Raw genomic sequence first — 13971 nt, 5'->3', positions numbered from 1 at the left:
GCTAGCTTCACCTGAGCTGCCATGTTGGTTTAAACAGATTTCATGACCTTTAACCTTTAACCTGCTAGCTGAGTGATGGAGCTCTGAGGTTTTCAGTCATTTTTCTGACCTCAGCAGGAATTTAGTGGCATGAATATTTTATGGATTCACATTTTTTGGAAATGGTTTTCCACCGTTTCCTGGTCAATGAGCAGCAGAAATCGTTTCCCTGTTTGCTCAGACAGAAATCCAGATCATCATCAGGCACCTGAACCCAGTGGAAATAAAGATTTATTGTTTTAGCTGCAGGTTTATTTAAAAACGACGGCAGCCTGCAATCTGATGCTTTGTCTGCACATTTTGAGGTCAGATCAAATTAATTTTGGAATCTATTAAAGCTCAGATTATTATTATTATTATTAAACTGGAAGAGAGTAGGCCAAAGCTGTCAGGTAGGCCGGGCGATATGGGCCTAAAGTTTTATCACGATATTTTGTGGTGGTATTGTGATAACAATAAAATGATGATAAAAACTGTTATTTGTTTTTTAGGTAACTCTGACTGCATAAAAATCAGCTATAAACACAAAAACTGCTCTTGAAAATCTTTCATAAAATCCTCACTTAGGACTCCAGTCACAGAAAATGACATTTAATTATATTTAAAAAATGTTTGATGCTCTTATTGAACAGTGGAAAAAATAGTAAAACATAAAATCCCAACAATGCACACATTTTTAAAGAGAACTAATTGGATTTTACTGTGACAATGATGAATGAAAATTGAGAAATTTATCATAATAAATAATAAACGGTTGGACAAAAGCCCTGCCCAGCCAGGCGCGTTTCTTTGTGAGGTAATCAGCAGTAAGGAGGCTGATTGGACGATTCTCTCTGCTTTAGGCAGCAGATAAACGTCAGTGTGAAAGACTGGAGGAGTGTGTGTGACACCGGCTGAGAGGCAGAGCTGCAGAGCGACCCGGGAAGACGGGAGGAGAGGAGCGGAGAGGCCGAGTGGAAATCTGGAGCCGTGAATCCACAACGCCTCGCAGCCATACAGCAGCTTGCCTGTTTGGAGCTTTATGGCACCTCATTATTTTTTCAGCAGCACTATGAGCCAAAACACACCTCCAGGCTGCGCTTGACCAAAAAACAGAGTGATGGAGTGCTGCATGACAGGAGCTATAATGCAACAGCCCTGCAACAAATTATCCTTCATGAAGGTTTTAATGCCGGTGGAGCAGCGAGTTTCAGATCAGATTCTGGGGCGAATTCAACTGTTTTCACTCGAAATGTGGAAATCTGAAGATTTGACTGAAAATTACAGAATTATCTTTACAGTTTTGGCTGTTAAAGCTGCTCACATGTAAACAATTTAACTGTGAGTTAATGTTAGCGCCGGCGCTGCTTCTGGGCCGTAAATCAATACGAAGCAACGAGCGTCTCTGATCCGTTAGCAGCTCCACCGATTCATGTCTCAGCTCTGCCTCGTCTCCATGAAACTCACAAACCGCTTCGACAAATCAAAGAAAACAACAATAAGGTTCAATCAGGCTGGGTTTATCTGCCCTCATCTCTGACTGCCAGGTGCGGCTCACATGTAGGCCAGGTTGGTGCTGAACAGCAAGCCGTTCACGGTCGGCACACACTCCGGATCCCTGACCCATAAACGGATTCAGAACCGGCCCTTTAAATCTGAACCATCACAGCTGCTTTATTCCTGCTCTGCTCTAAAATTAGCAGCCAGTTTGTCTTTAGACGAGACGAGAGCGAAACTGCAGAGAATTCAGGTTTTGATTTGGATCAGCGCAGTGGAAACAGACGGCATCTTTAATACGGTTCAGACTGCGCTCCCCGTCCAGCCTGCTGCCTTCAGGGGTCAAGGGTCACCATGGCATAGAAGAAACTCTCACTTTGCTCATCCCAGCTTCAAACTCCTGACAAACCCAGATATTTATTTCTGGTCTAATTAGAGATTTTTGGAGAATTTGGAGGTAAAACGTTTCTCCTCAACGAGCAGCGCTGACCTCCATGAACGCCGACAGCTTCCACTGCTGCAGCAACCGCTACCGTTACAGGTTGCTGCAGCAACCGCTACCGTTACAGACTGCTGCAGCAACCGCTACCGTTACAGACTGCTGCAGCAACCGCTACAGACTGCTGCAGCAACCGCTACCGTTACAGACTGCTGCAGCAGCCGCTACCGTTACAGACTGCTGCAGCAACCGCTACCGTTACAGACTGCTGCAGCAACCGCTACAGACTGCTGCAGCAACCGCTACCGTTACAGACTGCTGCAGCAGCCGCTACCGTTACAGACTGCTGCAGCAACCGCTACCGTTACAGACTGCTGCAGCAACCGCTACAGACTGCTGCAGCAACCGCTACAGACTGCTGCAGCAACCGCTACCGTTACAGACTGCTGCAGCAACCGCTACAGACTGCTGCAGCGACCGCTACAGACTGCTGCAGCAACCGCTACAGACTGCCGCAGCGACCGCTACCGTTACAGACTGCTGCAGCGACCGCTACCGTTACAGACTGCTGCAGCAACCGCTACAGACTGCTGCAGCGACCGCTACCGTTACAGACTGCTGCAGCAACCACTACCGTTACAGACTGCTGCAGCAACCGCTACCGTTACAGACTGCTGCAGCAGATGACGGCTGCTGTCCTTCCAGGCCGTCCTTCATCTCCTCTCTTCTCTCACTGAACGCTACAATGTCATCTGCAAACATCATAATAAATTCACACTCACTTCTAATGCTTACATTTATAAATATCTTTTGTTCATATTTTCAGTGCCAATATTTCATGCAAGTTTCATTTTAATTCATCCCCATTTTAGCCCAGAAAAAATCCTGTTTGCTGCCAAACTGTTAATTTTGATATTTTTCTTAGATTCATAGAAGAAAACGAGTTAAATTATGTCTCAGTGACGTCAGTGGAGCATTTCTGAGAAAATGTTTCCGGTGGGAATAAAACTGAGCCAAAAAAACAAAAAATTAATATTTTAAAAAGGTTCTAGAATTATGAGCACATCAGTTGATAAGGACGTCTGTCTGCTCAGATGTGAAACATGAAGGGAATATTTTCTGACCTACATTACAGTTAACATGTTTTTGCAGCAGGAAGTTGAAGGCGTTTTGTGAGAACTTCCTGGTTCAGAGGTTGATTAGCTGCTGATTTCCGGCTGACGTGGCTTTGGATCCTCCAGCAGAACTTTCTGACCTTCTCTCCTCCTAATGAAGCTGAAATAAACTCCACACTAACAGATCCAATGATGATGACTGCTGCTGCTCTGTCTGCAGTTCCTCTCTTAGTGCTCTAATTACAGCGAAGCTCCTTTTGTAAAATTACTTATTGCACCGATCGAGTCGACCATTATGACTCCAGTCTAAATTAAAAATTCTCCGTAGTTGAGCGGCGGAATGGGGCCGTTATGTAACCCTGGTTCATTACTCGGGTCTCATTATGTGGATGTGTAACAGAGAGCCAATCAGATCCAGCTGCTGACAGGCCCTCACAGGCCGACCGGCGCCGCCATCATCTCTGCCTTGCTCTTCCTCCTGCCCTTCCTCCTCCTCTTCCTCCTGCCACCCTCTGACCCTCCAACGATCCATCAGTTATTCAGCCCTGAACTTTACCTGCTGCCTGCAGTCGACAGCAGAAGCCACAGCGCAGCGTTAGCGGCCCTCATGGTGGCCAGGGGCCCATTAGCGGCGACCCGATCTGAAGATGCAACAGCAGCTGCAACGAGCTGCAACGCTGCCTTAATGAGCTCCTCTGACCCGACATGTGTTCCCGTCTGCGGCCGGATTCCTCTGGAAGGAAAAGATCCTAACGGCGCCAGAGGTTCTGCTGGAGCACGTGTTGTTCTGATCCAAATCAGAGAGAAAAACCTCTGACAAATCACGCTGTGTAAAAATCAATGTTGCTCTTCCCCAAGATGCTGATATTTATAGATGTGAGGTTTGTGCAGCGAGCTGCAGCAGAAACATCCAGTTATGCAGATATGAGGCGGCAAACAGCAAATCTGCATCTGCTCAGACTTTCCCTGTCAGATCAGGAGGCAAATTCAGACCTTATGGGAATCTGAACCTGAGACATTTCAGTTACTGTTGACCTGCTTTACCTGGAATGATCCAGTTCTGTGAATCATTGACAGCAGCAGATAGTTTGTATTTCTCTGCTGCAGGTTTTCCTTAACATTTCTTTACATTTATGCTATTTTTACATCAAATATATTTAAATGTAACAAAATCAATTTTGTATTTAGTTCAGTTAATATAAGGACTAATAATGTAAACTTTTAAAAATCTTGTCTAAAATGTAAATAGTCATAAAAAGGTATGAAAGATGTGTTCAAGAGCCCTGAAACTAGATTAGCATTAAAAGTTTACAGAATGGAAAGAAAGAAAAAAGTATCCGATTTTCTACTGGCGAAAATTTAACTCAAAAAAATATATTTGGATCTGACGCTTTCAAGCAAACAGAAGCGTTTATTTGGTTTCTCTCAAGCAGCTGCCCCTCCCCCACCTGTTGCTGTGAGGAGCAGGTCAGCATGCTACATTTTAAAGATTTGAGCAAATTTTCAGACAGTAAAGGTAAAACTTTTTCAAAACCCCTGAAGTTTTGAGTCCGGACTAAATGCTAAACGCCTCGTAGGTTTTTCTCCAGAGTGTGATTCTCCCTCCCCCACCTGTTGCTGTGAGTTGTGGGTCAGCCAGGTGGCTGATTAGCTTAATAAACCTTTTTGGACGAAACTAAAATGTTAACATTTTTACAAAGTTAGCAAAAATGCTAATGTGCAAAACAAAACATTTGTTTCAATATTAGCAAAACAGAAATGTTACAGGTTTAACTTTTTATGATATCATATAATAAAATCTAAATTCCTTTGAGGACAGAGTAGGATCCTCCTCCCCCACTAGTTGCTGCAGCCAGTCTGGTTTGTATATTTACCGTTTTACTGATGTTGTTTCATTTCTAATCTAAATCTCTGGACAGCAACGAGTTGACCAGAAGACCAGATTAATAAATATCCTGTTAAAAATTATCGTTTGGAGAAAAACAACATTTTGTTTTTCTGCTCTTCATTAAGTTACTTTGGGAGCTAAAAGCTGAAGTTCACTAGTTAAATACGAGTTGTGAGAAAGTATTTATCCGCTCAGATTTATCCTGATGTGTAGCTTCAGAGTTTCAGACCAAATAAATGATGAAAAACCTCCAGTGAGGCTGAAATCACTCTGAGTGGGTCTGACTTCGCCAAGCAGAACAACCACATCATTTCCTTTTCACATCGATTAGTTTCCTCCAGTGACATCACAGCTTTGAGTTTATTTTTCTTTTCTTTGCAGGATGTTCACATTTGTTTTGCAATCTGAAACATCAAAATATGACAAACAAATTTGATCTGCAGACGTTTTCACCTCAACCTGAACTCCGATTCCGTTTTTGCCTCCAGGAATGTTTCCGAACTTTTCCACAAAAAAGGAAAAAGTTCAGCTTTATTTCAGGAAAGAACTGAAATAAGAAATCAGTTATTTTTCTACATGTGATTCTCAAACATTGAACTTAGAGATGGCGTCGATGTAACGGATCATATCTGAGTTAAAGGTGTGAAAGAATATTTGAACTGATCTTGGAATTAAACCGGCGCCAGTTTAGCTCCTCAGTTCTGGAAAGTTCTGGAAGGTTCTGGTAGTTTTGGAAGGTTCTGGTAGTTCTGGAAGGTTCTGGTAGTTTTGGAAGGTTCTGGTAGTTCTGGAAGGTTCTGGTAGTTGCGGTCATGTTGCTGTCTGAACATTGGGCCTGAATCTTCGGGTCTTCGGCTCTGTTGTCCTGCCGGGTCCAAAGGACAGTTTTCCTGTTTTCCCTCTGGGTTTCGTTGGAGGTTTGATCCGCAGCGGTTCTGCCGTCGTCATGCAGACCCGGTTTGTCGGTTTAATTAAGTTCTGCCTCGGCTCGGTTCTTCCGTTTGTCCTTAATTTGCTCCGGGGAGTCGGTTTTGGACCAGCTGCTTTTCTCCGGTCTGGTTTTCCTCTCAGCGGATGTGAAAAAGCTGCTTCTGTTTTGAACTGAAGGTTTCCTGAACGTCTCTTCAGTTCTTGTTCTCCTTCCACGCCGCCAGGCGCTGTGGGTTTGCTCTTACAGAAACCTGTCAACAGGCTTTTCTTTTACGTTTTTTGCTGCTTTTTTCACTCATTTCCTGTTTTCTAAATTATCCGTTTGATGAACCGCTGAACTCTAAATTCAATAACTGAGGCATAAAAAAGTTCTAGACCCAGAACGGCGATGTGGGGTTAGGGTTAGACAGCCAGAGCCAGTTGAAGCTGCAGCCTGTCAGAGACGGTTTGTTGTTTTCTGATGGATCAACGGTTTGCAGCGTTCAACACCTGGACAGACGGTTCAGGTTTATGAATCTGTTGCATCAGCAAGTTTACAGAAAAGTCTGAATATTGTTCAGATCTCAAGACTTTAAATGTCCTTTTAATTTCATATTAAAGCAACCAGCTTTCAGAGAAAGAGCTGCACTAATTACTTAAACATTTATTTTTGAAAGTTGGTACTTAGGATTTCATTTCTCCGTCTGTTTGCTGACAGGACAGAACGGGACTGACGTCACCAAACGACGACGCAGCAGCAGATCAGGTCAGTTAATAGGTCATAAATCCCTCACCATGCATGAGTTACCTCATCTTGGTTTCTTCAACATAAATAAATAAGAACAAGGCAATATTTCTAACAGCTCTGCAAAAATCCAGCTCCCTTAAAAAAGCTACAAACGCAATTTATATTCCCTCAGCCAAAAATCATCTTTTAATCTTTTAAAACTTTACTTAACATGTGACATCACTGGGTTAGCATCTTTGATCTGCAATCAAACAGAAAATCTCCGAGATACACAGAGAACGGTCTGGTCAGCATGAGAGACCAGGAAGTACTTTTATTCTGACAAACAGGAAGTGTCATTATTGACACCTCCAGCATAACATTAAAAATAACACGTCAAGATATTTTATTCATTTAATGCAGTGTTCAGTTGGAGAGATCGACACTGTGGAGCTAACGCTAACTGGAGAAATACAGCAATTTAAGAAACAAAAAAAACCTAATTTTTTGATAAGTTTTTGTACCTTAGTGAGGTGTGATCAAAATTAGCAAAAATGCAATGGAAGTACTTTTTTTCGTATCACGAGTCATGTGATCAGCAGTCAGATGTTACTACTGGCAGAAAAGACGAAGAAGACGACAGGAAGTGGCAGGATGATGATGTCACAGCTTGGTTTTTGATTATATTGCGTGAACAAACTTATTTGTTTAATTGATAAGTGATTTCATTTGAATTTCTTATTTAATGGAAACAACACAATTGTAAAATTGCTCTTTTTTGACATCAGCTGAATACTGAAAACGTTTTGCTCCCGTTGCTGAAGGAAGAGCAGCCACAGGTTCGATGCCCGGACCGGATTTCCTCTGAGCGCGGCCGCTGACTTAGACTGCAGCGTGACGCCAAACCAAGTCAAAGACTTCTAAAAAAATCAAACGATGTTCGTTTTGCTGTAAATTATCATGGATCGAGTCCTGAAAATAAATATTAATTTGCAAACTTCCCTTAGTGGGAAGTGAAAAAGAGGAAGGATTTAGTCTTTTAGGCTCCATACCTGAACATTTAGTAGATTATTAACTGAAATCATCTTAAGCTTTTTCTTCTTGCATTAGCAGCAGATTTCTTGGACATAAGCTGATTATATATTTTTTTTTATTTGCTTTCTTTTTATGTTTCCTGCAAACCTGCAGTAGTTATCGAGAGAAACAGAGGAGAAACAGAGGAGTCTTCCTGCCACGGATCCGGAGAGCAGGGCAGCGCAGACAGCGACAGGAGAGGGTATTAACCTTTCTCCCGCTGAGAGCCAGGAAGTGGGTGGTGACGGCACACGGAGAGGAGATGGAACCGAGCGGGAAGGAGGTCAGCACAGAGACGGCGCTCGGAAATGTCTATTTGTGGAAGCAGACCGCCGCTGCTTTGTTAATTATCTGTTTGTCGAGTCTGTCTGACATTTCCAAAGTTTCTGTGAGAAAGTCGTGAGCCAAGATTACGTTGTGGGTTCAGTGCTGCTCATCTCGGCGCTCGCACTGAGGGGACGACATGTGCTACTGGGCAGGGCCGGCTCAAGGTCAAACTGGGACCTGAGCAGAACCTGATTCCAGGACATCAGTAAAGGCGATTTGATCCAGAGTCACTGGGATCAGGAAGGAGAAGCAAATTCAGCCGGACTGGTCATTATTTACCGACATGCTGGAGCTCAGACACTTAGAAAAGACTAAACTCATAGCATCAGACTGTTACTATGGTAACAAAAACAGTCTTTTTAAAATAAAAAATATTAAACATTAATATCTTAATTAAAATTTTAGATCTACAGTTTGTGTTCAGACCTGTGGATTTTTGGGGAGGCTTAAAGACTAAGTTCACTAATACCTTGGGCCGGCTCTGTTTTACTTATATCAGTTATACAACGTGGAGGAATCAGTAAAAATATCTAATTAATTAACATTTATAAATGTTCTACTATTTTAAGATCCAAATGCTTTCAGATTTAGCAAAAATTGTAAAAATGTTGATTACAACAATGTTATACTTTCGGCTGTCCGTTTTTTAATAAAAACGTTGAAATACCTGAGCTAGGCCACCAGGTGGCGACAAAATCCACATTAACGACACATGAGAGCTGATCATTTATCCAAAACAATCACTCGTTTTCTGCTGACAATGTTGGTAGAAATGACAGTGACGTCACTAGGTAATTAGTGACGTCAAAAATCTAAATGCTCCAAAATCTAAATGTTAAAGTTTCATTTAGAAATCATTTTGCTCAACTAGAAAAAAATCAACAGCCATTTATGCAAATATTCTGTATTCCTGCTCCAGAATCTAAGTGTGACTCTACAGAAACTCAGTGGCGGCTGAAGAATCTTTCTTTGATTACAAACTTCAAAAACATTTTTTTATATTAAACATTTCCAGAGCTCTATCAAAGCCAAAGATCTTTTTATCTCCCACCTGAAACCTACGGAGGCCCCCAGCCGCCAGGGGGCGCCACAACAACAAAGAGGTGTGGCTAATGGGCTCCTTCAGTTTTGTTTTCAGTCTGGAGCTGAGTCCATATCGGGCCCTTTGATGTTTAATATTAATGTCGTCTGTTAGTGTGAAAAACCTAAGCAGGTGTTCAAGACGCTCATTATTGTCATCAGAGTTTTATTTGGGTATAAAACTGGAGGATCTGTATCCACATGTACAACATGCTTTGGTTGAAAACAGACTGGATGGATCTTGTAGTGTTGATTGAAGGTGATGTTTGTAGTTTTACTTTGATTTGAGCCTGGCAGAGAGAATCAGTCGAGCTCTAAGCTTCTCCAAGTCTGTTGGTCTTTCCAAAGACAAACGAGAAATCCTGAAACCTCTAAAAATCTGACGGTGTTCATTTCATGGAGGTTTGTTTGACTCTGAACAAACCTTCACAAAAATGGAACGATGCTGGAGCTTCGGTTAAAATAGAACCGAGTCTACCGGACTGTCAGGTGTGCAAACACCTTTAAGAGGCACGAACGAAAAACAGCAAGACGTTCTGTTTTATTAAAACATTTTCTGAGCCCTGCACAGACTGGCAGCTTTCTTGCATTGCCTTGGTGTGGAGTGTCTAAACTTAAAGACCCGCTTAGGAGAAACTGATAAATATGTACGACTTCCTTACGATGACTGATCATGTGACCAACTTATTGTTGTGACGCTGCAGGTAGATGCAGCTGGAATCCATTAAATGAAAATTTTCTGCTTTTGATTGAAGGAAGTTTTTGTAATTAAAGTATCTAACAGGATGATGTTCGTTTTTTCACGTTTGCGTACAGAAGCTCCGTTTGTGAATCATCTGTTTTATTTTATTTTATTTATTTTATTTATTTATTTTTTGCTTTAACATCCAGAGGAAAGGTTCTGATTTGCCAAACCGCGAACCGGACCACCAGAATCCAGGCTTCTGAGTGAGAACTGTGAAATATCCGCTGCTTTCTTAATATCTGTGGCTGTAGTGCCACTTCAATGATCAGCAACAAACTAATAAGAATACAATTTCCATTCAAACTTTGAAATTCCAATTAAGAGAGGACATGAGGGAATTAATTTAACCGAACTGAAAATACTCCCCCACTAATGAGCAAATTACTTTTAATCTTCTCCGTAATATCAGAAGGATTTGTGGAGTAGTTGGGCGGAACAATTATGTCCCCCCTGTAATGGGCTGGTTGGGATTTAGAGGAAACGCAGAGTGCTTTCTCAAATTATTTCCGAACTTCAGAGCTTGAGCTATAATCTCGTTTCCTTCAGCTGAAAAGGCTTTAATTGGAAAAGCTGTCAGAAGAAGCTTCTGTCTCTTCTCGCAGCAAGTGAGAGGATTCAAAGCTTCCAGAGTCTCATCAGAGCAGCGGGCTTCTTCAGGACTCACCGCTTCCAAAAGATCACTGCTGCCCTCTGGTGGCCACAACACAGACCGCAGCCTCATCACGCACACGCTGTTTGTTTGTTTGTTTGTTTGTTTGTTTGTTTGTTTAATAATTACCTGATTTAGGCTCCCAAAATATCTACTGAAGTAAGAGTAAAACAGTATCGGGTTAAAATGTTACTCGAGCACCGAGTAACTGATCAGAATATCTGATTCAATATTTTAAAATTATGTCAGACTGACAAAAATGTAAAGTTATGTCCAAATTCTTTTAAAGACTAAAATGAAAAAAAAGAAGATACCATAATTACAAAATAACAGATTTAGGCAACACTTTCCCAGATTATTAAAAACAGCCATGGAGTCTGTGAAGCAAATAAACGACGTTAGAGCAGAACGAAAAACTTCTGGTGCTAAATGACTCAGCAGGTGAAAAAAATAAAATAAAACATTTAGACAAACAAATATTTTGCACAAAGCAGCAGAATGACTTTACGCCGTCTGTCTGTCTGTCTGTCTGTCTGTCTGTCTGTCTGTCTGTCTGTCTGTTACTCAGAGGATCCAGACGTTTTAGAAATACTTTATAAAAATATTACTCAAGAAAAACTAAGCAGTACAATTAATTATTAATAAAAATTCATGTTTTTCAAAACGTTAATGTAACTAGTTACTTCACAACTCTGGATTTAGATGAGATTTAAAGCAGCAGGAACCTTTCTAGAGTTTCTGGAGGACCTTTAAAACCGAGACACCGCGATAAGGAGGAGAGAAAAAATAAAAATTACATAAAGTGGAAACAAAAGTTTAAAATGTGTGATTTTGACAATAGTTTGTTAAACACCAATGTTTAAACTAAGCAGAAATGTAATTATTTTAATTTATTAAATTGTAAAGTTTTTTACTATTTCAATTTTACTAGATTTTCTTTTGCAGGTCAGGAGCTTCATGCCACCCCCTGAAAGATCCCACCCTGGGAATATCATCATGTCAGAAATGATTGTCTTTAAATCTAATTTAGTTTGTTTTATGAAATTTTGATGTTTGGATGGAAAAAATGTCCAGAATCAGATTCATCAGCTTTGATCCTGTAACTGCAGAAAGTTTGAGCAGATGATGGATTCAGTTAGTCGCTTCAGTCAAACAGGAGATGAAACTTTAATAATAATAATAATAATAATAATGTCTCAGAAACTGGGGGAAATAAGATTATAGTTATCTCTTCTCAGAAGGGAAAAAAAAAACGTTTCCCAGAAGAAATTTCTTTTTTTTCCCATTAATTTACTGATGCTTTGGTCAAAGACCAAATGTCCAGATCAAGTTGTTCTTTATTCAATAGTGCAAAAGAAGCATGTTCTAATTTAATGATAAATCAAATAAGTCACGTTAAAAAATTAAATGTTGCATCTGGAGAAAAAGAACTGATCATAAAGTTTTAAAAAAAGAAAAACATTTCAGGGAAATTGCCTGTTTTCTTTAAACATGTTTTATGATCCATTACATATATATTCAAAATACATTAGAAAATAATGTTTTAAAATAATAAGAGTCCTACCTGTGTAGTTTCTGTCATCTTGGGTGAGCAAAGAGGAAGAGAAGAAAAAAGTAGAAATAAATGACTCAGCATTAAAAACAGCCGGTCTCATCCGCTCCACTAGGGGGCAGCAGAGTTGATTAATGTGGAGCAGATCTACCGGGGGGCCAATTATTATGTAACTGCTTTACAATGTGTTCCAGAAACGTGTTTTAAAAAAAAAACAAACTTCTATTACAGATGGAATAATGAGAAATTAAACGTCACAGTTTTTATCCTGAATCTGAATCTAAAATCAAACCATAAAGCTTCATGAGAATCTTAACATTTGTGCAGGATTGCTCACTCCAGCTGTCCCGATAATCCCTTTAAAAACCACCATTCCCATGGCAACCTGACTGGTTACCATACCAACATTTCCTTCATCGTTCTCCTTTCTTTCTGCCCATAAATCCTCATTTATTTGCACTAATCGGAACGAGACGTTCCGGCAGCCATCTGCTGTCTGTGAAGGAAGCACCAACTTCCGGTCTTCATGGATTCATTCACTCCTTCCTCATCTCCTCCTCTTCCTCCCCCCTCTACCTGCCAGACAAACCCCTCAGAGGATCACGCTCTGATTGGTCGGATCATTTGTCGCCTAGCAACCGGCCGGCAGCGCAGGTGTTTGTAATGACGTGTTGCGTTTGAGGCCTGATGTTCCAGTTGATGAGGGAAGCTGCAGGAGCTGGATTTAACTCTAAACTCTTTAACATGTTCACTAATATTACAACAAGGATTTATGAAATAATATAAATAACTAATAAAGATTAAAAGAAAATAATTGACTTTAAATGTTTAATGCATCAAGTTAATCTATTATGTAGTGAAAATAAAACATTAAATTGATACCAGAGTTAGCAGCTCTGGTATTTTTTAAATATTTGTACTATTTTACATATTTGTTTAATTTATTCACATAGTTTTATTAAGTTATATCTAAAATTTTAATGTATTAATATTTATTATTAATCTGAATTGTTTTATAGTTTTATTCTTAACTTATAGTGTAAAACTATAAGTTTTATAGTTTTGTTCTATGAAACTTATAGAATAAGTTTTATGTTACATATATTTGTATTATACTACATTTATATTTTGTAATCATTTGTGGATTTTATTTTTATTTAATGTCACGAAAGATAAATTAGCAACTATTTATTTTTTGACCTGTTTATTTCTTGCTGATTTTCTGCATTTATTTTATTTTGTAATTTTATTTTATTTACTCTAAACGTCTCCAGATATCAGAGCTTCCTGGTTTAGTGTAAATAAAATAATGCAGAGAGCAGTGAGGCGCGTCACAACACAACTTCTTATTTTTGATGCATTAGTATCAAAAATGGATCAATAATAAATTTCTTAAATATTTATTTTACCTCACACTCATTAGAAGTTGCTAACTGAAGATTTTTTACAGTGCTGTTTTATGAATTAGCTTTGGAGCTGTGGTGCATTCATAAAGGAAAAAAAATCAGAATTTTGCGTTTTAAATCTGCTGTCATGATGTTATCAAACTGCTGCTGCTTTCCTGTTCATTATTATACTTTCAAATGTAAACATAGGCTTTAACATATGGTGGTCACACACACACACCTACACACACACATACCCCGACGCACACACCCACACACACACACACACACACACACAGACTCACAGAGGCAGGTGGGTTTGGGGGCGTCCCATTTGCCCAGCTTGGTGCAGTGGCTGATGTTTCTGCCCTCCAGGGTGAAGCCGGAGTTGCAGCTGTAGTAGAGCACCGTCCCCTCCGCCGGGGGCCCCGGGGGCCGCGCCGTCACCCTGCCGTTCTCCAGGGACGTCCACACCTTGGGGCACTGCAGCACTGAGGGGGAGCAGAGCAGAAGGCCGGAGGTAAAACTTACAGGATGTTTCCTCGGATCAGTTCCTCAGAGGCGAA

At 40.4% G+C, this 13971-nt stretch overlaps 1 protein-coding gene and 1 long non-coding RNA gene across 4 annotated transcripts in view; one reads left to right on the top strand and one right to left on the bottom strand.

Moving 5' to 3' along the window:
* LOC116716998 (uncharacterized) overlaps nt 1-13971 on the top strand; it is a 28258-nt gene that overhangs the window by 1841 nt on the left and 12446 nt on the right. For 2 of the 3 annotated variants that reach the window (XR_004338669.1, XR_004338667.1), the window contains exons 2-4: nt 6585-6632; nt 7782-7950; nt 13781-13925. This is a non-coding gene — a long non-coding RNA (uncharacterized LOC116716998). The remainder of the gene's footprint in view (nt 1-6584; nt 6633-7781; nt 7951-13780; nt 13926-13971) is intronic. The other variant, XR_004338668.1, reaches the window with a different exon arrangement.
* The window catches only part of gabbr1a (gamma-aminobutyric acid (GABA) B receptor, 1a), a 90592-nt gene that overhangs the window by 64265 nt on the left and 12356 nt on the right, over nt 1-13971 (bottom strand). The window contains exons 5-6 of the mRNA XM_032558038.1: nt 13711-13896; nt 12033-12050 (exon numbers count right to left, since the gene is read on the bottom strand). Of these exons, the coding sequence (XP_032413929.1) occupies nt 12033-12050; nt 13711-13896 (204 nt within the window). The remainder of the gene's footprint in view (nt 1-12032; nt 12051-13710; nt 13897-13971) is intronic.

This window comes from Xiphophorus hellerii, chromosome 3 (assembly GCF_003331165.1).
Source record: "Xiphophorus hellerii strain 12219 chromosome 3, Xiphophorus_hellerii-4.1, whole genome shotgun sequence".
In the NCBI taxonomy this organism is placed as follows: Eukaryota; Metazoa; Chordata; class Actinopteri; order Cyprinodontiformes; family Poeciliidae; genus Xiphophorus; species Xiphophorus hellerii.
This window is presented reverse-complemented; position numbering and strand designations above follow the sequence as displayed.